At 40.5% G+C, this 25,668-nt stretch overlaps 2 protein-coding genes across 2 annotated transcripts; one reads left to right on the forward strand and one right to left on the reverse strand.

Moving 5' to 3' along the window:
* The first annotated feature begins 12,738 nt into the window (after positions 1-12,738).
* LOC147864172 (shaggy-related protein kinase epsilon-like) lies at positions 12,739-19,043 on the forward strand. Its single transcript, XM_087319855.1, has 13 exons — positions 12,739-13,078; positions 13,707-13,888; positions 14,112-14,332; positions 14,422-14,481; positions 14,580-14,852; positions 15,477-15,551; positions 15,627-15,683; positions 17,619-17,759; positions 17,840-17,890; positions 17,976-18,071; positions 18,147-18,230; positions 18,333-18,435; positions 18,649-19,043. The coding sequence occupies exons 3-13, from the start codon at positions 14,258-14,260 to the stop codon at positions 18,753-18,755; spliced, it is 1,122 nt and encodes a 373-aa protein (XP_087175981.1). The 5' UTR covers positions 12,739-13,078; positions 13,707-13,888; positions 14,112-14,257; the 3' UTR covers positions 18,756-19,043.
* A 2,119-nt stretch (positions 19,044-21,162) lies between these two features.
* LOC147864173 (uncharacterized) lies at positions 21,163-22,603 on the reverse strand. The gene has a single exon (XM_087320112.1). The coding sequence runs from the start codon at positions 22,561-22,563 to the stop codon at positions 21,532-21,534; it is 1,032 nt and encodes a 343-aa protein (XP_087176238.1). The 5' UTR covers positions 22,564-22,603; the 3' UTR covers positions 21,163-21,531.
* Between the last annotated feature and the right edge of the window lie 3,065 nt (positions 22,604-25,668).

Raw genomic sequence — 25,668 nt, forward strand, 5'->3', positions numbered from 1 at the left:
GGGAAAATCGGCCTTCAGGCAATCAGAGATCATGGTCGTCGGACACCTATGCGGGCCGTACGGCCGGAAACCGTCTCCGGCTAAGGTAGAAGCCATCTCCGCGATGAAGAACGACTGCAGCTGGGTCACGGAGGTTCGGAGGTTCTTGGGAGTGTGCGCGTTCTACCACATATGGATCCCGCATTACGCTCACATTGCGGAGCCGTTATATGGGTTGCTGAAAAAGGGGCGAAAATTCGAGTGGAGGGACGAGCATACGGAGTTTGTCCGGAAGATGAAGAAAGCACTTGTCGCGGCTCCGGCGCTCCGAAAGGCTGTCTACGGAAAGAGCACTCCAATTTACGTAACGGTAGACACGAGTCCGACCGGGATCGGATGGGTCGTCAACCAAGAGGACGAGGACGGCATGCGTTCCTCGATCCGGTTCGGCACGAAGGTCCTCAGCGAACGACAGCGAGGATATGCCCAGGTTAAACGCGAGCTCTGGGGTATCGTTTCGGCGGTAAAGGCCGATAAAGACTACCTGATCGAGACAGAGGTAATTATCGAGACGGACTGCCTACCGATCCTTGGCATGGTTTCCGGATGCGTGACGCCGGACCTGGCAATGCTCAGGTGGATAGCGTACATCAAGTCCCTGAATCCGGAAATACGACACATTTTCGGGAAAGACAACGACATGGCTGACATGCTTTCAAGGGCGAGGTTCGAAAGCGACGGCGGCATGGTTTCAAAGGACGAGGAAGTCGGCGTGGACTTCTTCGAGGCGGCTTACGTAACAACTGGCAGGGAATGCTCTCCAACGCTTAACGATTTCGACGAGAGCAAGTACGACGGGGAGTGGCTGCAGATCGGCGGGTTCCTGAAAACAATGAAACCGGACGCGGCATGGACAACGGACGAGGCCAACCGGATTCAGAAGAAAGCCTACCGATTCTTTCTTCGGGACGAATACATATGGAAGCACCCGAAGAAGAGGAACGACATCCCGCTCCGAGTGGTGGCGAAGAAGGAGGAACAAGAGGATTTGCTAGCGGCGTACCACAATAGCCCGTGGGCTGGACACCGTGGAACGTGGGCCACGTTCGAAAAGCTAAAGGGGAAGTACTGGTGGTCGGGACTATACCGGGACGTGCATCGGTTCGTGACGACTTGCGAAAGCTGTCAGGTGCACTCCATGATCCGACATCGGGACGAGCTTCACTCGACCTACCCTCCGACCGTCCACTTCAAGTGGATGGTGGATTTGGTGACGATGCCAATGGGGGTAGGACAGATGCGGTATCTGGTGCTGGCTCGGGAAGATCTAACGAACCAGGTTGAAGGCCGAGCCCTGCAGAACAAGACGACGGCAGCCGTGTGCCGGTTTTTGATTGAGGACGTAGTATGCCGATACGGGTGCGTAGGGAAGATCGTAGCTGACCGTGGTGAGTTGGACGCAAAAGAGGCCGAAGAGCTGTTCGATCGGCTAGGACTCAAACTTTCGCTCACCACAATGTACAATCCGGAGGCAAATGGGAAGGTGGAGCGCGGACACGGGCCAATTGTCAAAGCGCTAGTACGGGCATGCGGAGGCCGAGTCGGGGACTGGCCACGGCTGCTACCTTATGCCTTGTGGGCGGACCGGACTACGCACAGTTCGGTAACTGGGTTCATGCCGGCCGAGCTGATGTTCGGACAGAAGCCGATCATGCCAACAGAGCGAACGATCTCCTTGTGGGCCACAGTGGACTGGAGGGATGAGATGAGCCGGGAGGAACTGTTGGCGGCGCGGATTCGACAGCTCGAGCGGAGGCCGGAGGACGTAGAGCGAGCCGCGGAGAAACTTCGAGTAGCGAGGATAAGGAACAAAGCCCGGTTCGACCGAACACACCGGTTCAGGCCAAGGAAGATCGAGGAAGGCGATTGGGTGCTAGTCTACGACAGCAGCCTCAACAATCAGCACAGGGCCACGCGGAAGTTTGCGAGGAGGTGGTTCGGGCCTTACGTAGTAACAGGCGCCAACGGCAATGGGACGTACCATCTCGCGGAGCTCGACGGTACGAGAATGGCGATACCGGTAGCAGGGAAGAGGATCAAAGCGTTCAAGAAATGGCACGACGGGGAGTCGAGGCTAGGGGGCATGGACAACGACGACGAGCAGCCCGAGGCGGAGGATGAACCGGTAAACGAGGAATAAAAGCAAGGATCGGTTTTCTCCCATAGGAACCCAGTTTTGGCGCATACCGGTGGATGCGCGGTTAGGTGGGGGCGGATGTCGTGAAGAAAACCGTCCCCAGGCGCAAACCGTGTATAGTGTGCGTGAACCGGCCCTTACACGTGGGCACATCCCTTGTCGTATAGTAGATAGGTAGGCACAGAGGTTAAATCCTAGGTAGCAATATTCTATAAGGGAAATCGAGGAGTATCTCTGTCCGAAAGGACAAAGAATTAATGTGATGTAAACGGGTGAAACGGCCTCCCTCCTTGAGCTATAAAAGAGAGGGAGACAGGGGAGAGAAGGGGGGCGCACGCTAGAAGGAACGAAGTGCTGTCGGACTGGGACCGAGCTCTTCTTCTCTGTCGTTCTCCATAGATTTCTTTTGCGCAGGTTCTCAGGAGGCTGATTCTGCTCCGTGGAACGCCTGTGTGCTTCCGGTAGAATCTCCATCTTGCTCTCCTGTGTGCATGGGTGATCAGGCGTCGGCATCCACCTCGCCGACCAGGTCGGCTGTAACGGTTCGAGTCATCTGCATACATACAAATACATGCCTATATTTACATACACACTCTAGTGTTCTCAACTCGCGTCTCCTGTGTTGTTGTGACGCGTCCCCGTGCGCTTCTTTGTCTATACGTGAGTGAGCGTCTCTTTCTCTCTCTCTCTCTCTCTCTCTCTCTCTCTCTCTCTCTCTCTCTCTCTCTCTCTCTCTTTTCCTCACCTATTCCTTGGTCCAAGACCCCAGTGGTCCCGCTTTGTTCTCCACGCACGCGCGTAACAACGCGACAACGGGGGGGCTTGCTTCAGTCTGTAGTGGGACTTCTTCAGTTGGCAGACTACCAACTTGGTCAATTCAAATTAAAATACGAGAGGTTGCACCATGTACACATGTTCCACAAGGTCGACTTGGAGGAATGTGTTCGTGACGTCCATCTGATGCACGTGCCATCCCTTTGTCGTTGCTACAGGTAGCAACACCCGGACGATCGCCATCTTCGCGGTCGGCGCAAATGTTTCGTCGTAATTGATTCCGTGTTGTTGTGCATGGCCCTTGGCCACCAATTGGGTCTGACGGAGCCGTTGACATTGTATTTTACCTTGTACACCCATCAGAAGCCAATCGGCTTGACTCCTCGTTCCAGCCGATCTCCTTGAACTTGGAGGTGTAATCGGCCATCGACATGTCTCTTTGTCGAACATTGCTAAGCTCTTGTTTGGGCTACAACTTTCTGTCTGTTGTGCTTGTTGCGAAGATCCTCTTTAGGTTCCCCCAGGCTTCCTTTGGCATCTTGGTATCCCGGATAGCTCAATAGTTGGTCGCCCGCACAAGATGCGAATCAATACAACACTTTGCTCGCCGCCTGGTCCCATGCTGGGAAATCTATGTGTGTCGAATCTGGTGTTGCATCGTTAGTTCCTTCAACATAGCTCTAGTACTCGTGTCCGAGCAGGTACTGGTGCATCTTGTACGACCAAGATGCATATTTGCTCCTGTCGAGCTTTTCCTTCGGAAGGGAACTACCCCTTCCTCTCTCCATGTTCTCGTTTGTTCTTGTCCCGAAGACGAAGGCTTGTCTCTGTGTTGGTTCGCTTTCTCGGCCACAAAGGATCTTCAACCCTCTCGCTTTGATATTGTTGGCATAAAAGGCCGACTCCTTCCAATTTGTATCCTAATGTGAACTCGTCCAAAAGAGTTATGGCTTAGTATATAAGCAAGAACCTAACGGTGTAAATGAGAGAGAACTTCTTGATCATCTTGTATAGCGATCTCTGAGTGAGAGAGAGTGAGAAAGAACGTAATATATCAAAGCTTCCATTAAAGCTTAGAACGTGTCCATTCTTTGTTTATTCTCTTGCCTTCCTTCTGTGTTGTTTGTTGAACACTACGACAGATCCTCATACATACATTTCCGCACATATTCGATCAACAGATACCATGTAAAACAATAGTGTGCAGAAGCTCATGCAAAACAGAACACAGTCGGCTCAGTCGGACACATGTAGACAATTAGGTATACATAGAGAGAGAGAGAGAGAGAGCAAACAAAAAAAAACTTCTATTACAATAACTTAGTATTCTATACATACAATAGTGCTCAGTGAGCACTTTTATGCGAGCCCTCTGACAATGGATTGACTGAAGTACTGAAAAGTTCTTCAATGCTCATAAAAGAGCATATGGCGCTAATTGCCTATTATATTCCTATTACTAAAATAGGAATATAGGCCTCTAACGGCCTATCGGCTCCCAGCCGATTCGGTATCCAGTTTCTTTGGTTGACTCTACCCAGTCGATCCGACTATCAGCTTCTTCAACAGACTTGTCCTTTCGGCCTTTAGCTGGTTCGGCTTATGTTGAGCTTGTCTCTTAACACTTTGAAGGTGTTTAACATACTCGAATGGTTCATACTATGGTTTTAGTAGCAATAAATCTGGCCATTTTAGTTAGTTTATCAACTACAACCCAAATGGCATGATGACCTTTGTAGGTGCAAGGAAGGCTAATGTTGAGAATCAAACTCAACTTAGCCTAGTGTGGGAACACACCTGAGAAAATGTAAAGTGTGTGAACACACCACCACTATGTAACATAACATGAGTTACATTCTGGGACACATAGTTATTAAGGTAGTTAAGGTTTCCCCCCTTTTTCAAGAGGGCATTTTTAGTAAGAGAATGTAAGAGAAGGTGATTATATAAGCACCTCCCTCTCTCCTTTGTAACAGTTGGTTGGCATTCTTGTGAATATACAGTTTTCTGTTTTTCTATCTTGTGTCTATTTTCTCTTCTCTCATACACATACACACATACATCCCTAATCTATTTCTGTTGCACATAATCACATAGTTGATTATTTACAACTAACAATGAAATCCATGGATATACTTTTCCATTTATTATTAGGAATGTCCAAGGGATGTAAAAGTCTAGCAACTTTAAGTCGCTCGGCTTTGTTAACCTGACACCAACCTAACATTGATGACATTTACTCACATAGTTATGTATGTCAGGATGCATCTTAAGCCAATAAAATTGAATGGAGATGAGAGCGAGTGTGCAATGTATTCAAGGGTGCATTGTGGGATTTGAAAAGAATTCTCTTTTTTACCTCAAGCAAATCTGGAACACAAACCTTCCCATTGCGCTAGAGCAGACTGTTAGCAATGTAGAAGGATTCCTTCGAGGTTGTGGTGTTGTTTGTTCTAGACTCAACTCTTGCCCAATATTTTCCAAAATAATTGTCATCAAGGTTCTTTCCTCGAACGTGATCATAAAGATATGAAGTTATTTCAGGGAATCTAAACATCTTAACTTCATGGATGTGACAATGTGTTCATGGAACCTTTACAATATTGTATGGGAAAATCAAAGTCTTGGATGAGATCTACCCATCATTCCTTATGACCCTTAAGGTATTTTTTGTCACAAACATATTTCAACGACTTGTGGTTAGTAGTTACCATAAAATGATTTCCATAAAGATAATGGCGCCATGACTTTAGTGCATGGATAACTGCAAATAATTCCTTTTCTTGAACTCTATACTGACCTTGAGTAAGATCAAGTTTCTTACTCTCAAATGTTATTGGTTTGCTATCTTGATATAAAACAACACCTATAACATAATTACTTGCATCAATTTCAACTTGAAAAGATTTTGAAGGATCTAGTAAACGAAGCGACGGAGCCTTGCACAACTAGCCTTCATTTCCTTAAAGGTGAGGTCTAATGTAGCATTCTATACTATCAGTTTTGTAGGCTTGCACGTTGTCGCGAAGATGCTCGTGTGCGTGTGCTACTTGAGCAGGACCACCGGGGCCATGGACCAGGGAGGACGTTCACGAATTTGTCGAAAAGATGACGGTGTGGATGTTACAGTCGAGGAAACCCATGTTACATTTTTAAAAAACAAAGATTTTTTTAGACTCGAGAAGAAGATTATATTGATGGTGATGATAATGATATCACATATTGAGCTCCCCCCTTTTGCACAAGCCGTACTAGGGGTTTTATAGGTTTGTCCATGCACAAAACCATGGGCTTGGAGCCATGGTTTCTGTGCACATAGTTTTGCTTCGTGACATGCAGAAAACCAGGGGCTTAAAACCATGGTTTTGTGTACACGGTTTTGTACGTTTGTTTCCTACAAAATACTGAATATGAGAAAGAAATATAGAAAATTTAAAGCACTTAGTAGTAGCATTAGTGGTAAGGTAATTGCCTCTTATCTTAGAGGTGCAAGGTTCAAATCTTACTTGCAACCCTCTACATGCACTCAATGCCATTGTGACCTAGGTTTATTTATTACTGATTTATTTTCATTTTTACAAGTATTCGTGAAATGTGTGTGGATCCTCAATTTTTGACTTTTTCTCGCATTAGACATGTCACACCACGACAACGTTTGACCTTTAAGAAGATCAATCAATGTCATCATCAATTGGTGCTTGGTGCGAAGAGATTTTCGCAAAAACCCAATAAAACCAAGGAATGATCGAACTTCTCGAATATTTCAAATAGTGGGCCAAAGTTTGACTTTCTCGATGCGAGAAGGATCAATTTCAACTCCTCGTTCGGTTATGAGATGTCTGAGATGTGGAATTGATTTCTTGAAGAACTCGCATTTCGAGATCTTCGCGTAGAATTGTTTGTCTCGCAATGTTTGTAAAACAAAGCAAACATGTTTACCATATCCTTCTAATGTATGACTATAAACTAGAATATCATCCAAGAAAACGACGACAAATTTTCTAAGTTATTCTCAGAAGATGTTATTCATTTCTTGTTGAAATGTGGTCAGAGCATTGGTCAAACCAAAACGCATGAACAAAAACTTATGGTGGCCATAGCGCGTACGAAATGTTGTTTTAGGAACATCCTCCTTACTTATGCGAATTTATGGTAGCCCGTACGGAGATCAAGTTTTTAAAATTATCAAGCTCCTTGGAGACGGTCAATCAAATTGTCTGCCCGGGGCAATGGATATAAATTCTTGATTGTCACTTTATTCAAGCGTTGGTAAGTAATAAACATACACCATGTGCCCTCTTTCTTTTCTACCAAGAGAACATGTGCACCCTATGAAGATTTACTACAATGTATATGGGTGTATATAACCCATTCATAAATTATCCTTGAATTACTTAGATACCTCATCCTCTTCAAATTGACTTAATCAATACGAAGGTATACTTATTAGTGTAACCCCAATAAAAGATCTATATGATGGTCTATATTATGTTTAGGAGGTAGTTCACTTAGAAAAACATCATGGAAATCATTTAAGATTTCATTGAGTAGTTGTTCAATATAAGATAAATTATCCAGGACACTATTTATATTATAAACTTGAATGTATGGATTAAGTACACAATAAAATAAAGTAAAACAAGACAACTCGGATACTAATAGAGAGGAAACAATCAAATGAGACTATTTTTTAGCACATTGAATAAAATGAGTACAATTTTTTAGTGTAAAAGTTATTGAACGGTGAACCCAATCAATAGATAAAGAAGAGTTTTTATTAAAGAACTAGGGATAACCCAATATTACATTAGTGGTACAAAGATTCATTGCATGGAAATCTACTTGTTCTATATAAGTATCAATGTAAATTGTCAATAAATGAATCACCCCATTGATGTATTGTACTCTTCCATCAGCCAAGTGCACCTTATAGGTGTGATCACATATGGTAGGTTGGATTCCCCATATCTGAACCAAACTATCATTCACAAAATTATGTGAGCTTCTTGAATCAAATAAGAATTGTACTGGAGATCCATTGATATACTCATTTGTGACAGTTTGCACATAGTAAATCATTGGGTCCCAATACATAGTGAGAGAAGGAACATTTACAACTACTTAAATGATGTGTATAGACCTCAAGGACATCAAGAACTGACCTCTATGGTCTGCAACTTTGTTTTTGTTGTTGTGCTATTTGCATTGGAGCTTCGAACATTGCTCTTTTGTGTGAGTGACTCTTCTTTTTACAAAACACGCAATAAGGATTTTGTCGTTAAAATCATGATCCAAGAATTCGTTGGGTGTCTTGCATTGTCATGATGTGGGAAGCTCAAGGGAGGAACGCATGTTATTGCGACAACATTTCCCAACGAATTGTAGTTGCGTAGTCTCTGACCACTTCAGGTTTGTTATGGTCCTTCTTCGAAGTGCGTTGATAATGAAGGACTATGTCAAAGCCCTCTTCGAAGGATTTGGGGTCCTTATCGTGCATTATCCAATGATAATCCGATTTGGGAATGCCATTGACAATTTATGTAAAGGTTTGATCCAATTTGTGGCCCAATCGTGGGGCGTAAAATGTTTTAATGCATGAGTAAACATATCACTTAGACATGCACATGAGTCCTTTCCCATCAATTTGAGCATTTCAACCATTATACATTGAAAATATCTTGTGTTTCAAGAGGCCAATTTATGAAGTCCTAGGCATATATCTTCAATCATAAAGAAGGGAGGCATATGTGAAAGAGAACCATAACACACCATCTTTCAAGAAATTGATAGCTCATATAACTTATTACAATGCATAAACAAGTCAATAAGAGTTTAATCACCATATCTCTCAACACATTTCATCTTTAGATTTCCCAAAATTTACAACATGCATGTGTTTGGAGAAATATTTGAATAACCTCCCATATTCTTCTCTTATTTGAATAGGTCTTTCGTACCTATGCAAATGCTTTTGATAATTTTCTTTATCCTTAACTACATCCGGAATCACATGGCACTTTCGAGTTTCATGACATTATTTATCAAACCATTTTTTTTCTTTTAGCTACATTCCTTGATGTGTTTCCATTATGTGTGTGCTTGATCAAAAAACATTTGTTTGTGCATGAGAAAATGACTTTCTTGAAAGCTTCCCATTTGCATTCTATTGTGGCACTATTCAAGTGTACCTTAAGGTTCTATTACGAGCATAACCGTAATCAGAGTGTCTTTCTTGAAAGCTTCCCATTTACATTCTAGTGTCTCTTAATTCACATAAGGAATGAAGGGTTAAGATTGAGTTATCTCAATCATACGGTGGAGATAACTTTAGAGTGTTTTATCATTTGGCTACTTTTTATAAAAAAAATCAAACAAGTGTGAACACAAGGGTTTGAGTCTATATAAAAAGGCTAGCTACATTCATGAGGGGAAATTTATTTTCTTCTGGCAAAGCTCTAGCGTCATACACGTGTGCCTCCTTCTTGTTCAAACCCTAGGTACGATCCATGTCTGTACATAGTGGTATGGGATATTAGCAAGGAACTTGGATCTGTTTCTCACCTTCACGAGTGGGTGATTGGTTGGACTGCCGCTCTTTCTTCCTTATTTCCCCTCTTTAATTTTGCTTAACATTAATTTCTAACATATTCATAATAAAGTGTGTTTGTTTATTATCGTTAATGACCTTCTCACAATCAAACATATTCATACATTTAAGGTCATACATAAAGTCCTATGATCAAAATCAGGTGTCCATTCACTAAGTGAGAATTGGTGTATGTGATCCAAGATACCTTCGAAAATTAGCATATTGTCAATCACACTAATTCCATTGTGTTTTCTACATGTAAAACCATTGGTGTTCATGCATAGTGATAGATCATTTGCAATAAACATTTTGGTACTATTGCACATTTGTAGGAGTAACTTCTCAAATTGGTCCTGATCTTTTTCATCAATAGAAGAGTGACTATACATTTGTATATCCTCTTACATCCTTGAGATATATGATATGAAAGATTGGTGTGCATCAAGTTGGAAACTTCTTATAAGGGCATTCATGTCATGTAATGCACCAGAGAGAAAAGTAATGACATATACAATTTGAATTCTTATTCTGCCCCTCTTAAGGCCAACCCCACGAAGGGAGGAGGTTAATTAATGTATTGCCATCATGACTTCAAACTTTAAATTAGCCACATCGAGCAAGACCCCCATGTCTGGAGACCAAGTTTGTTAAAACAATAGAGAGTTACAATTTGAAGCTATGTGCCTCGATATCGCCAAATTCATAAACTAGTCTAAAAAGATTAAAATGGCCTTTGCATTAACGCCACTGTTGGGAGATAGTCTCGAGTCTCCAAATAATTATGTGGGCACAGTGAATAACAAGATGCAACATAGAAGCGCATGTTATTTTTATTCAATTAGGCTTAGGCTTGCTACCAACATTATTATCTATTATTCATGACTTAGGCTGCCATCCTTGGATGCATTCCTTGTGAATGATTTGCAAAAGAGAAAATAGTTACCAAATATTAGTAGGTGAATCAAATTAAAACGCTACTTTTGGCAAAGAAATCACCCATACATGACCCAAAATCTAAGTTAATACTTTTGAAATTATCACGTGATGCGGTACAAAAAGATTTGCAATAGTGAGTTGGAAATGTTAGTTTTCGTTGTTTGGATAAGGTCATAAACACGAGAGGAAATAGTTCATATGATATCACACCAAATTGTGTTAGAAAACAAACTATGCATTCCACATACACATATCAACATATAATGATGTTTTAACATTCAAGGGCAAGTTGTCAACCTATCTTTCTTTTGGATGTTTATCAACCGATAACGAATCTTTTGAATAACCCTGAACAAGGCGTTCTATGTTCTTTTCAAAGCCGTTTCAAAACTCGTCCTTTTGTGGAAGCCATAACAGTCTTTTCGAAAGCCTTTTAAACCTTCAAAATTAGGCATGCAATGCATAACATTTTGGAACTTGGTAGGCTATAAATCTATTGTACAAGTGGAACTACATAAAGACTCAATGTTCATCGTGATATTTTTATTAAACAACATCATGAGTCACATTTTCAATGTTTAAACAATTTCCCTCAATTACCAAGTTTTTCTCAATGTGTTTGTGTGGGTTAGTGTGCCATTGTATGCGTGTGGAAAATAAAGGGGATAGCAGGGAATAAATCTATTTGTGTGTGCATGGTATACAACCGCAACAAAGAGACCAAAAGTAGGCTATGAAAGGGGGGGGGGGGACTCCACCCCAATTTAAAAGTATTTAATGAGACCATTTGAATGCATAGACAACATGCCCTTTCATGAGTAACTAGGAAAAGTAAGGAAAGGAGTAAACTTATCCACACAGTTTCTCATTCCTCATGCTCCTTATGCTAGAGATTTCATTATTAGTGAGTAGATAATGTGAGATGAGACACTCTTTAAGAAATGTGTGCATAATTGAATAATGGAGTAGAGTACATTTGGCTTTCTAGTTCCCCAATAGGCTAAACAAGTAGTTCCACTATGTAACTTGGAACTCACTTTGGGAACAAAATACGAGTTTGTAGACATGTATCCTATTCCATATATTTCAACTTGTGTCAATAGATTCCTCGAAATGCTTACAAAAATTGGAATATTCCTCATTATTGACACATCCATCCATAGTTTCTAAGGGCAAATATTGAAAAAGAAATATACATAAGTTGTGTTGGGTAAACCATGAATAGAAAAAAAGAAACCTTCAGTGAAGTACTCTACTTCTCACAAGTCTATAAGGATTGCTAAGAATGTTAGATTTTAGTGAGGGCAAAACTATGGAATTGTAAGAAAGGTTAAGGGTGCTTCCTTACTTGGATTCCAATGACCTTGGAATAAGTACATCATCCCCCATATGTAAGGACCTTCCCATAGAGCCTTGAAATAACCTTTTGAACTAAAGGTCAAGTTAGCTACATGACATACTTGGTGCATGCGAATAAAAATGTGGTTGCGAGCTACACAATTGAGAAATAGGTTTGGTACTAAATTTAATTTCCGAAGTTTTTCATATCTTTTGGCTTGAGATGATCATCATGTACTAAATAATGTCGTCTAAAAGCATGGCCTTCCAAATTGCTTTCCACAACACAAAAGTTTTTCAAGATATTACTTTAAGGTCAAAGAATATTCTAATAATAATAAATGTTGATTTGTAATCTGGGTCGGGTGTTGTCTATTACACGAGGGATCTATGATGATAAGGGGTTTGAATGAACACCCATCATTTCTATGCATATGCATATTATTGTTGATGGTTAAGACAAGATCATTGGTATTTGGTTGGTCAAGTATGACTCAATGTGACTTAGGGTAAAAGCTAATGTGATTGGTTTGCTTTGTTTCAAGCAAACAATTTGTTGCATTACCGGACCCATTATGTGCGCCTGCGGGGTGTTGTGGTTTAGTATGAATGAACCATGCTGAGTCTGGGTCATTTTATCTGGCCTAGTCTCTAAGATGACTCGGTTGGTTGCAAAGGAAACATGTGTGCCCCCTGCCCCGCCATATGTGATGCTATGAAATTGGGCACTTGCCAACAAATTTATGCATATGCTTGGCTTCCATCTTTCACACGCAAACAACAAATGCAAAGAGTGAAACCGCTTCCCATGAGGAAGTCAAAATCAAGTCAAGTCAAGGCCAGGGTCACATGCATGCATTTTAGAGAGAAGAGAGACCAGACCCAGCCAGGTAAAAAAGAAGTGGGTTCCACTCCACGTCTGCGCTCTCTGTCAGAACAGAACAGACCAGCAGATCAGACGCAGAACGCAGGTGAAATTAGAACAGAAACACAGAGAAAACTCTTAACTTTACAGCAATCAAGAGATAGATAGATAGATAGATAGATAGAGAGAGAGAGCGAAGAAGAAGAAGAAGAAGAAGAAGAAGAAGAAGAAAAAGATAGGAACCCTAACTCTCTCAGAAATTGAATGAGGGAGAAGGGAAATCCTAGATTTTCACCACCAGAATTTTCCCCTCCCTTATAAAAGCATTCACCCCTTGAGTGAAAAATACCTTACATTCTGCTGGCTGTTCGCATTCTTCTTGGTAACTTATCAAAAATAGGTGATGATGAATCCGTTTATTTCCTTCAGTTTTGCCATTGTTTCTTCAGCTTCATCATCTTGCTTCTTAGTTTCTTGGGTTATCCTTTTCCTTGCCATTCTGTACCCAATTTGTATAAATGGTTACAATTTGCTGTTTTTGACGATGTTTCTAGTGGATAAAAAGGTTAAATAGATAGAGAGAGATAGCAGAGAGTTATGCATTCACCTCTACATTCTGCTGGGGCATGCACTAAAGTAATGCATCATATACATAGTGAGGTAGAATCTGAGTGCAGGAGTTAGTAAAAACGTGGCTTATCACGAGGGCACAGCCCTAGAGAGAGAGAGAGAGAGAGAGTTCTGACCGATTTATTGGCCTTCTTCGTCTTCCAGACAGATCTGTCATCAGCTTGAACTTATGGCCTCCTTTTGTGGAATGTAGTTTCCAGTTCATTGCTATTATGCAGTAAAGTATTTATATAGTGAGATTAGAACCTGGGTGCAGGGATTAGTAAAAACTTGGCTTACCACAAGGGTGCAGTCTGTGCGGGGGAGAGAGAGAGAGAGAGAGAGAGAGAGAGAGAGAGAGAGAGAGAGAGAGAGAGAGAGAGAGAGTTGTGACCTATTTCTTGGTCTTCTCCTTCCAGACAGATCTGTCATCAGCTTGAACTTGTGGTCTCTCTTTGTGGTGAATGAATGTAGTTTCCAGCTCATCACATTGGTGGATTCCTTTTTCATCAATATTTGGTTCTGTTTCAAGCATGATTTTCCTCGCAAGGTAATGAATATGGTCAGATACAAGCTTCAAGCATGATTTTCCAGAATTATGGTAACTTTAGGACAGTTAACATTTTCGTTTGTAAGAATTTATATACGATAGAGCTTAAATAGTGGAGAAGAGTTAGTATTTTATAATCTGATTATATACAAGCTTCAAGGATGATTGTCAGCTTTAAGGTAATGCGAAGCTGAAAGAGCATAGAACATGTCTGTACAATCACAAGGTTTCTGTAACAATCCCTTATTCTAATAGAGTTCTTATCAAACTGTAGGGAATGAGCTTTGGAGAAGACTTCCATTTTAGTGTATGATTATCTAAAGTCCCTAGTATTCTGTAAACAAAACTTATTTGTTACAAGTCCTATCAAGCTGGTAGCACTTAAGTTTTGGAGAAGACCGTCTCCTGTTATAGGCAACCATGGTTGACAACAGCTCTGACACTGGACATATTATAACCACTGTTATCGGTGGCAGGGACAACCAACCTAAACAGGTGACTGAAATTACTTGTTAAGGTTATCACGGAAATCCTTTTCAATCCTACTGAAAGTGGGTGATTGTGCATATTTTGTTTTCTCTCAGACCATCAGCTATGCGCCTGAAAGAATAATTGGCACCGGATCTTTTGGTGTAGTATTCCAGGTTGCCTTCAAAGGCTTTTTATTTAATTGTTAAATTGACCATGAGTTCTATGTAAATGTTGTTCCTAGCGGCTTATGAACAATTTTGATCTTTGACAGGCTAAATGTATAGAAACTGGAGAAACAGTAGCCATTAAGAAGGTACTACAAGATAAGAGATACAAAAATCGGGAGATGCAGATCATGCTGCATCTTGATCACCCAAATATAGTTGCATTAAAACATTGCTTTTACTCTACAAAGGGAAAAGATGAGGTCTACCTCAATTTGGTGCTAGAGTATGTGCCAGAAACAGTCTACCGAGTTGCAAAACACTACAGTGATATGGCACAGAAGATGCCTCTAATTCTCGTGAAACTCTACACTTACCAGGTTAGAATCAGCCTTGTTGAATTTTGTTTATGCTGCACCTAATGCACTTTGAATGACATAAAAGTATGTTGAGCTTGCAGTATCCACATAAAGAATGTGTCTACCTCCTCAGTTACCTCTCTTTCTAAACCCTAGTGCCAAAATCTCTTAGAGAATATGTAATTTTATACAATATGGCTAGATCCTGGTACATTTTATAGAGATGCAAAATTTGACAGCCACCAATTGTTTGTTAACAACATTATGGCCTTCTTTTGTGTTTACGCAATTCAAATTTGGTTTCTCTAGTTCTCTCAAGTTTAGGAACACAAAGAGGTTATAATGTGTACCGTTGTATTCCCTGGAAAATTTGTATTCTTGGCTCATTCGAGATCAAACCTAAAACCATAGATGGCCCTTCACTCATGAAATTTTGCCACCTGCTTGTTGGGACTTCAGTAGTCATAACCTAGTCTGCAAGTCAGTTCTCATATACCTTAGGTATGTCGAACAGATTATCTAGATCCTTCATGGTTAGATTCTTCTCTGGGTCTCAGCATGAATCCATGATTGTCGAGTGGGAGAGAGGAGAGTAGAGAGGAGATGGTGCAGATTGAGCTCCATTTTAAAAATTGTGATCTGTAGATATGCCGATCTCTTGCCTATATCCATGGTGCCTTTGCAGTTTGTCATCGGGATTTAAAGCCTCAAAATTTGCTGGTGAGATTTTGAGGTGAGCTAGACAATGTATTTGTGTTTATCTTATCCTTTATATTAAGATATTTCTTTCTGTAGGTGAATCCACATACCCATCAGGTGAAGCTTTGTGATTTTGGAAGTGCAAAGGTCTTGGTAAGCATAAATGTCTTTCATGATTTCTGACAATATAAGTGCCTGAAACAAAAATCAGTTTAGAAAATTGTGTGGCTAGGCGTCCATCTTTTGAAGAAATATTGGATTTGAGTGTTTTTTTGGTTTCTTACTATTAGCTCCAGTGTACCGTAATTAGTTTTATTTATCTCTATTATTCCAATAATGAGCAAAATCTGGTCAAGTGAGAGGCTACAATCTGTTTAGTAGATGTGGTTCAAATTTAGATAGGAGAGCAGTAGATGAATGTCCAAAGTCCCCAACCATGTCGACAAGTGACCAAAGTCACAGATCATGGTCTTGATGGGACTGCTTCGTGAAGCAAGGCATTTGATGTATCAAGCATTGTTGTAGAATACTTAGCATACAATACGCGTAGAATACGTAGGCCAAGTATTCTAACCTTTTTTTTGAATACTTAAGAGTATGTATCTTACAGATAAAATACATTAAAATATGTGTAGAATACTTTAAATATATGTCAAATACTTCTTAAATTTTATTACTTCTTTCTCAAAAAAGTAATTTCTAAAATTTTAAATATTTTTTAACTTTTTTGAAATATTAAATACTTGTTAAATATGTAGAATACGTGGAAAATTAAAAAATAGCAGTTCTAAAATGTAGAATATTTCAGAGTATTCTAAACGTAGAATACTCGTTTTTGAAAGGGCTAAAGAATGACAATAGATCTTGGTTCAAATTTCCAAAAACTCACAAAGAGGTTGTGCAGTAAAGTTCGTTGGAAGGATGATTGAAATGATGAAACTAATTGAACTACATGCAGATGATTTGACAGAGCTCTTACATGTTGGTGGTATAGTTCATTAAAAGCAGTCATTCCAATGTGAGTTAACATACCAAGGTATGTAAAGTCCCTTGATCTAAGAGGGACAGTTCTCTCCAGAATAGTAGGCCAGGAAGTGGAGTTGGATGATCTCTGAAGGGGAAGTAATGTTAGATGAACTCTCAAGGGGGAATGATGTGCCAATGAATAAAAAGATATAAGTTGATCAGACGACAAGGTTCAGGAGACCGAGTGGCAAATCATTCTGCGAACTGCGAATCAAGTTTGAATGTCAAGAGAGACTTAGAGGAGTCAGAAGAGTCTTGGGAGGAGACATTAACATTTTGTAATGTCCTTATGAAATGAAGATTGAGATCAGCCGAAGTATGGATCAGATATATCCTGATCAAGAAAGACAGCTTTGTCATTTGGATAGGAGTGAAAGAGTTGGTCAAGATCGTCATAGAATAGAACCCAAGTCCCATACGAGTCATGCAAGAGACCAAAATCTGCAAACTGCTTGTGTCTACCAAAATTGGATTGAGCTTTGTGACAGATTGAGACTTGATATAGAGATAGGAGATGCAGGTAGAATGAAAGGTAGTGGTGGTTCTCCAAAGGATGAATGAATATCAGGATACTGACCTGGCAGAGATTGCAAGGTGCAAACATCATTTGTGCATGAATCTGGAGCGTGGGTCTCTCAATTACCAAAGAAATAAACCAGATACACTACTCACAACAAAGACTGCTGGTATGCATCATGAATACAAATAATTCTCTTAAGAAATAAAAAAACCATAAAGCATCTTGAAGAGAGAGAAACACCTACAGTACTGATTGAACAAAGAGATGATTAAGTTTCAGGTTCAACAACAGGTTTAGGAAAGTTCCAGTGAATCTGGATGTTAATGATGTTCCGATAAATGAGGCCAGACAAATAAACGGTCTAGAAATGTTTTCAAATTTCTTTTGTTTCTTGCAATCGTGGCATTCAGAGCTTTTTTGGGATTATGAGCCAAAATAAATGAGTTATTTAGTATTTTTCTGATTGTTTTGCGTTAAACTTATTTCATTTTGAGTAACTATTTGGGTACTGATATGCTCTCATATATGGATTTTATGTTCAGGTTAAAGGAGAAGCAAATATCGCATATATATGTTCTCGTTATTACCGTGCTCCTGAACTAATTTTTGGGGCAACGGAATATTGTACTGCAATTGATATGTGGTCTACAGGTTGTGTCATGGCTGAACTTCTTCTTGGCCGTGTAAGTAAAATGACTACATGTCAAGGTTGTGAATCTATAACCTTACGCATTTTTATTTAATGTTTCTGCTTGCTTTACAGCCACTATTTCCTGGAGACAGTAGCATAGACCAACTTGTAGAAATCATTAAAGTAAGTGAATTTGAAGCAAGTGCAAATTAATTATTCAACAATTTCAATAGGAATCACTTCCAGTTATATTTATTAATGCCTACAGGTGCTTGGTACTCCAACAAGAGAGGAGTTGAAGTGCATGAATCCTCAGAACACTGATTTTAGGCTTCCCCAAGTTAAGGCCCATCCTTGGCATAAGGTATGAAGCATACCAGCTTCTTTTCCTCACCCTGTGAAAAAGAAGTTGCATTTAATGTTTTTCATTCTTTCACAGGTTTTTCAGAAACATATGCCACCAGAAGCAGTGGACCTTGTTTCGAGGCTATTGCAATATTCTCCAAGCTTCCGCCCTACTGCTGTAAGTATCTCTCTTCAAACTTATCTTGTTGCATGAAGCTATTGGTGTTAATATATTATACAGTTATATGATACTATACTGACTTCATAATTGTCTTTTCAGTTGGAGGCTTGTGCACACCCTTTTTTTGATGAGTTGAGAGATGCTAACACTCGACTACCAAACGGACGGGTGTTACCGCCTCTATTCAATTTCAAACCCCAAGGCAAGAAAAAGAGCTAATGAATTAGATTAGTACCATTTTGCCCTGCTAATGAATTCTTCTACCTCTTTTAAGTGAAGGAGAATTTTCAAATCTTGACCAGTAATCTGTATTATTGTATATCCTTACTGGTAACAAGGTTCTTGCTTATTGAGAAGGAACATGAATGTGCTATGATCATATGGCATTTCTGATTTGTTGACCCTGCCTTTGCAGAACTTAAAGGAGCAACATTGGAGTTGCTGCAAAAGCTAATTCCTGATCATGCTCGGAAGCAGCAATCAATAGCCATGTCATCAACTTATAAGATGGTACTCGAGTAATGTTATCATTAGTTGCAAAGAAACAAGAAAGCCAGCAATTGGCTTGCATTGACAATGGTTGGAAAATGGAACTAGCTTCCATCAATTATGTTTTCTGAAGCAAGTCTATATCAGTGAAGTTATTTTGAGGGCGAACCCTTTTTTCTCTGCCTTATCCTGAAGTATGTGCCCAAGACGGATAAAAGAGTGCAAGGGTCATCATGTTATCTCAGCATGTAAATTGATAGCCATGAAATATGTAATGTTTTGACCCAATTTTGTATTTTCTGAATCATATCCTTGTTTTGAGACTGGAAGAACATATTCTGTGTTTTGAACGTCATCATGTATCATCCTCTGGCCAAGGTCACATCATATTTTTTTATCTAATAAATGCATCACTTCCACGAATCTGGAGTTGGTGCATCTATTCCCATTACTGAGTCTTTGCATTTACAAGCTCATGTGCAATCATAGTTGCTTTTTCATTTCTGTGCAATCATGTTTATTTCAGTACTAGCTCTGGTTTCATTTAAATAAGAACAGTTTTTTTGTCTCCAAACTAACCTTCTAGCATATATGTGAGCAACCCAAAAAGAATTGATACCATTTTTTGTTAGGTTTGCAGCTTGAATACAATAAATTCTATGAAGATCGGTTCTCATTGTAGTTCTATTAAACCTAGTGCTTGTTAAATTACGTATAGTAGTTGCCAGCTAAATAAATTAACTTGATATGATTATTTCTCATAGATCTTTATTTGTAAGAAGTAAGATTTGCTCGTTCAATCAAAATAAGAATGAATTGTGTTCTGCTAGTTGTATGTAATAACTCTGTCAGTGCTTAAAATTTGATCTACTAATCTAGAGACACCACTGATTACTAATTCTTTGCAGAATTCTTTGAGGATTGATATCATATTTTATGAGGTTTTCTGGTACATGTAAACAGTATGATACAAAACGAGATGAAATGTTCACGAAAAAGTAAATTCCAATGTCATTGTAAGATAGTTAGGATGTAACTATATTCTTGAGCCAAATGCTTGTAAGACTGAGACGTGTTTGCCTTGGTTGTGATTTAACTTATTTATAATAAACTTAGGAAATTGGTAAATTCACAGTTTTTTCTGTATTTTCACAGTTTTTTGGGGGGGATGGAATCTGGCTATCATTTGTAATCATATTTCTGAACTCAAAATAAAAACTGTGAATTTACCAATTCCCTAAACTTATCTCTTTATTAACAATTGACAACAGTTTGAGTGTCAAACTCAAACAGCTTGACACTCAAACCACTTGAAACCGAACCCTTAATTTTTTTTGAAACTTAACCATACCAAACCACGAAACCATTACAAAACATTCAAGCTCCAACCAAACGGTTTTAGAGACTTTCAAACCTTTAAACTGTTAAACCATTAAAACTATGGTTTTGCAGTTCAGTTTTGGTTTTCACGTCAAAATTCAAATTTTCACATTTTAATTTTAAAAATTTAAAAATTTTCAATCGTTTCAACAATTTGAGTTGCAGTTTCAAACCGTTAAACCGATAAAGGTTCAAACCAAACCGAAACAAGCTGATAAACCCATTCAGCCACGGTTCTGTGGTAAGGACATTAAGATTACCAGCCTTATTTTGAACTGAAGAGCATAATTTCTTCCAACCAAAATACATCCTTGGTTTCCAAGAGTTCCTTAAATACATACTCAGGTGCATCAGACACAATGAGAAATGCAACATGGACTATTTAATAGAGCTTGAAATGTTTTTATTTATTTTTGACCAACCAAAATGCATGCTTGGTTTCCAAGAATTCATTACTTACATACTCAGGCGCACATCAGACACAAATGCAACATGGATTATTTAATAGAGCTTGAAATGTTTTTATTTATTTTTTACAATCATCAAAACATGGTGACACGACAAAATTAATTGGGTACTAATATAATGCATCTAACAGAAGTGTCAATTGACCGTAAAATGTAAACCCTGAAGTGTATAAGTTCCATATCCACCATGGTAAATACATGGTACTCATATACTTAAATTATGTGAGGCCATATAACAGAATCACTAGACCAAACTAATTACTATATTATCACAAGGACGGCTACCATTTTCACAAATACTATAAAAGCCTCTTACCTCACAAGATCAATGAACATCAGTCAATATTATTAAGAAGAGCATCTCCAATAAACAAGTTAAGTATGCCAATACTAAAGATGCCAAAAAGCTTTTGCGACAAAAAGGATGAAATAGAAAACTAATACAGTTAGACTAATTCTGCTTCCATCCGAAGGTACTCATACAAGACAATATCCATTAAAACAACATATAAACTATCAATAAACCCTGATATCCAATACGTGTTTGCGACCCTGAAGTTCACACAGTAAAACAAAGGATAATTACCTCACAATACAGACAACAACGTGATTTGATATTTGAGAATGTGTTCAAACAGCCTAAATACAAAATATGCACAGAGTCCATCATAAGCCATGTACAAATGCAATCTCAGCATTTCTGAGAATTGCTCAATGGAAGGTGAACTATTCTGAGAGATTACACAATGGAAAATGTAGTACATTCAGTTTCTAAGCATTCTAGTCATTCATGTCATTCAGGCTTCGGCCTGGATAGACATTATTAATTATATATATATATATATATATATGTAAACACAGAATACTAAATATAGTATTATCTTAAGAGATGATAGTATGTATGTATGGACCTCCATTACATAGATGTTTCATGGAACACGAATTATTTTCCGAAAATCTTTTTACACTGGCTCCATTTGTATGGCACTTTTGAGTGGTACATATTCTCCCATGTAGGCACCAAGATGTTCAGAGAGTGCCATCCAATCGATTTGTTCATGATGAAATGCCTTACAAGAGAAGTAAAAGACAGTTTGAGCCAACATACCAAAGAGGGTGACAAAGGTGAGGATAGCAACCAAAAGAGCACCCAACAAGACACGGCCGGCCAATGATGATCCATGAGCACCCATATCTTCTTTAGGATGAGCATGATGATGCACAACATAGGCATGGAAGAGAAGACCCACAACACCAACTGATATCAAGTATAAGAAAAAGAGGCTAAATCCGAGCCTCTGATTTCCCTTGATGAGATAGAAACTTTTCTTAAGAGCAGAGATACCAAAACTCTCTTCTAACACTGAGATTACACTCGCGAGGTGCCAAACACAACTTATATAGACATGGGCAGACACGAAGATGGACACAAGCGCCACAAGTGTTGAGACAAAGATGAAGGAATTAGAGTCGGCGAGCCATCGGACGGCCATGTGGATGGAAAAGATGCTTACGAAGTGATATGCAGCAATGATGAGGAAAACCCACAAGAAGGTGATCAATAGTCGTTTCCACACCATTGGAACAACCGACACAACATTTGTGTAAGACACGGATCTCTCAGTGTAAATACAGGCCACCGAGTATACAATGGCGGCGGTGGAGAGCAAAGAGAATGCCAAAACAAAGAGAAGATAGGAAGCAAAGAAGAGGAGGAGTCTTGTCCACTCACCTTCAAGATCTGCTTCATGTTTCTCCTCCGCCGATGATGATGATGATGATGATCCTTCCTGTGATTCTATGAATCGTTCATCAGAACGGATCTTGTGGATTAGAGGGCCGGATACTAAATGATGGGCCAGAATCATGAAGCATAAGGGGAGAACTAAGGTTGAGGAAAGGGAGAGGAAGAGCTTCCAATATTCTCGCAGAATCCTCGCAGATTCTGCTATAATTCCTGTCAGATTCCGCTGCTGGTGGTGTTCTCTATCCATCGCGTTTAACCTGTCTCTTCTCTTAATATGTGGTTTTCCTGTCTTCTTCCTCTGTGGCTTTCACTGCCTCTGCCTCTGCCTCTGCCTCTTCGTGTGGCAGATACAAACCCTAATTCTCTTGCTTTGGGCATGAGGATGAAGGATCGATCCCATATCTATTCATCCATCCATCCATCCATCCATCCATCCACAACATGAAATAAAAATGGATGGAGCATTGACCAAACAAACAAACATGTACATACATATGGGATTGGATGGGATGGCCGTCTCCGCATTCACATTCACTCATTCGATTCATTCGCCCGCCCAACACACACCCCAACCGAAACAAACATCTTGTTTTGTTACCGAAACAAAACAAGACACCCATGGGATGTATGTATACATATTGTACTAGTGTCGTGTTGCATGCGTGCATATATACATACATGCATGCATGCATGCATACGTACGTATGTCCAACATACATCGATGTCCTCGAGTCCCTACATACTACTTTATGGCTTTCCCCGTTGTCGTGAAGGATTCTGGCCATAAAGAGAAACGGAGCCAAGTGCATGTGAACGGATGTGTGCACCGATGCACACGAATAAAGTATTATGTACCAACATAATGTAAATAGCATAGGACTAGTAAGTACTAGGTAGTAGAATTTAATGAGGTACTTTAAAGTCCCACACGCACAGAAAGAAATCAGGGAAGGGGGAAATCTCAAACACCGATCACAATGTAACGGTCTCCCCTTGTGCTATAAAAGGGGAGGCTTGAGCCTGTTTTAGGGATCTGGTTTGTGGGTTGAGCTCTCTGTCTGTCTGTCTGTCTCTTTGTCTTGTCTACGATTATGTAAGGAAGCATTTGCTCGCGTAGGAAGCCCATGAGCTCCGGACCAGAGGCTCCTTGATCTGTCTACGTGCGTGCGTGTGTGGGGGCTGTGTTTCGTAGAACGTACGACTTTGCTACCGGTCGAGCCCAGTTGTAATTTGCTTACCTTAATCTATTAGCTTCTCGTTTCGGGTTTTCCTCTCTATTTTTGTTTCGTCGTAACTAGTTTCCCGTTCTACCCGCGAATTTCGCGACACGGCTCCTTCCGTAAACCTACACACTCGTTGTCCGGTTTCCGGTAACTGACCAGGCACACCGTCACGGTTGCTCTTCCTACTCCCTCAGACTCCTTGGTTCGAGACCCTCAACACTTACTCGCGGAAAACCGCGACATCTTTGGTGAACCCTACATGAAAGGGGCAATAGAGGAGTCTGAAGATGAGAGGATGCGAACTTGCTGAAGCAATGACGATGGTTGTAGACCACCTAGTTAACACTCGCAAGGGCACGAGCGCCCTTGATAGGGCCATAGAAACGATGGTCGATTTAATGGGAAAGACGCAACAAGCTACCTGGAGGCCTACAGGGCCGAGATGCTGATGAGGAAGGAATGCCCCGGAGGACAGACGGTTGTCCGGGTTCCCTCGGGTCGTAATGATGTCATGTGGTTCTTCACACACGATATGAAAAATAGTAAATTAATTATTTAAGATTAGCTTAATGGATTGATATGGAAAGATAAATGTCATCAAGAGCTTCATAACGCATTTTACTACACATGAAACGTGTTGAGAGTCGAACACAACTTCCCTTAGATAGGTTTCACACTAGTTCATGGACATGTTGGGCTAGTTTTGTAAATAATAGAAAGGGCACTTGCCCTAGCTTAGTTGGTATATAAACCAACGCATTGTAACTTAGTTGTTGTTGGATGTTTTATGCTTTGATGTAATTTTGGTTAATATATAGTTTGTCTATCTCTGTCGTAAGAGCTCTCTCTCTCACTCCCTCTCTCTATGTCTTGACACACACACACACACACACACTCACACTCATCTTCCGCTGCATTACAACCACTCTTGCCTCCTCATTTCTTTACATGGTATCAGAGCGTGTGGTTGCCTGATCAAGCCTATTCGATTGTGTTGTGCTGCACGCCGACGATCAAAAGAACCGGCCCATCGACAGAGAAGAAATCACCATGAATACTCAAATGGGAAGCATTCTTCCTACTGAGAAGCTTGACAGAACGAACTTTGCATCTTGGGAATACAAGATGCACCAATACCTTGTCGGACAAGGCTACTGGAGCTACATCGAAGGAGCTCATGAATCACACCCCAACCCCACACATGCTGACTATCCCGCTTGGGAGCAGGCCACAAGCCGTGTGTTGTATTGCCTTGCATCATGTGTTCATGATCATATGCTTGGCTACATTCGAGAGGCAAAAACGCCGAAGTAGGCGTGGGAAAACCTCAAGAAGATCTTTGCAGCCAATACGGCCACACGAAAGCTCCAACTTCGACAAGAGTTGAACAATCTTCAACAAAGAGACATGTCAATGGGCAACTACACCTTAAAGATCAAGGAGTGGTGCGATGCACTTGGATCGATCAATGTTAGCATTAATGACGAAGAAATGGTGCAGATATGCCTCGGTGGCTTGGCACCGCGATTTGGCGCAATAAGATCGGCCGTTCTCGCGAGAGAGAATCCTCACTCCTTTTTTAATCTCCAATCATTGTTGCTAGTCGAAGAGAATCACATGCGTCAAAGGAACAACGCGCATGACGGACAAATGCTATATTCGAACTTCAATGGAGGAAGAGGACAAAGCCGCGGACGGAGAGGTCGTTTCGGCCAAGGCCGACACAACCATGAGCGTAACTCCCACCAATGGCAAGGGGACAGAAATGGCCCCAGAGAGTTCGGCGGAAGGGGGAGTCATCACGCCGAACCAAGTAACCATAGGAACCCAGTTGAGTGCGGGTATTGTGGAAAACCTGGTCACTACGAAGAGGAGTGTTGGAAGAAGAAGTGTGAGCAAGGCCGACAACTAACAAATTACGCCACAAACTCCAACTACGGCGACCGCGACAGAATGTTCATAATGAAGCACGAAGCGCACTCAATGTCCGCACTTGTGTCAACTACCGCTTCCACTCCGAACAACGTATGGTTTGTCGATTCGGGAGCATCCAATCACATGACGTCCCATGAAGATTGGTTTCGGGAACTTCAGAAGCCTGAACGTCCCGGATATGTCGAAACAGGAGA

Source organism: Azolla caroliniana, unplaced genomic scaffold (genome assembly GCF_043228905.1).
Source record: "Azolla caroliniana isolate FFs.n. ecotype wild unplaced genomic scaffold, voAzoCaro1.0.p SCAF_5, whole genome shotgun sequence".
Classification (NCBI taxonomy): Eukaryota; Viridiplantae; Streptophyta; class Polypodiopsida; order Salviniales; family Salviniaceae; genus Azolla; species Azolla caroliniana.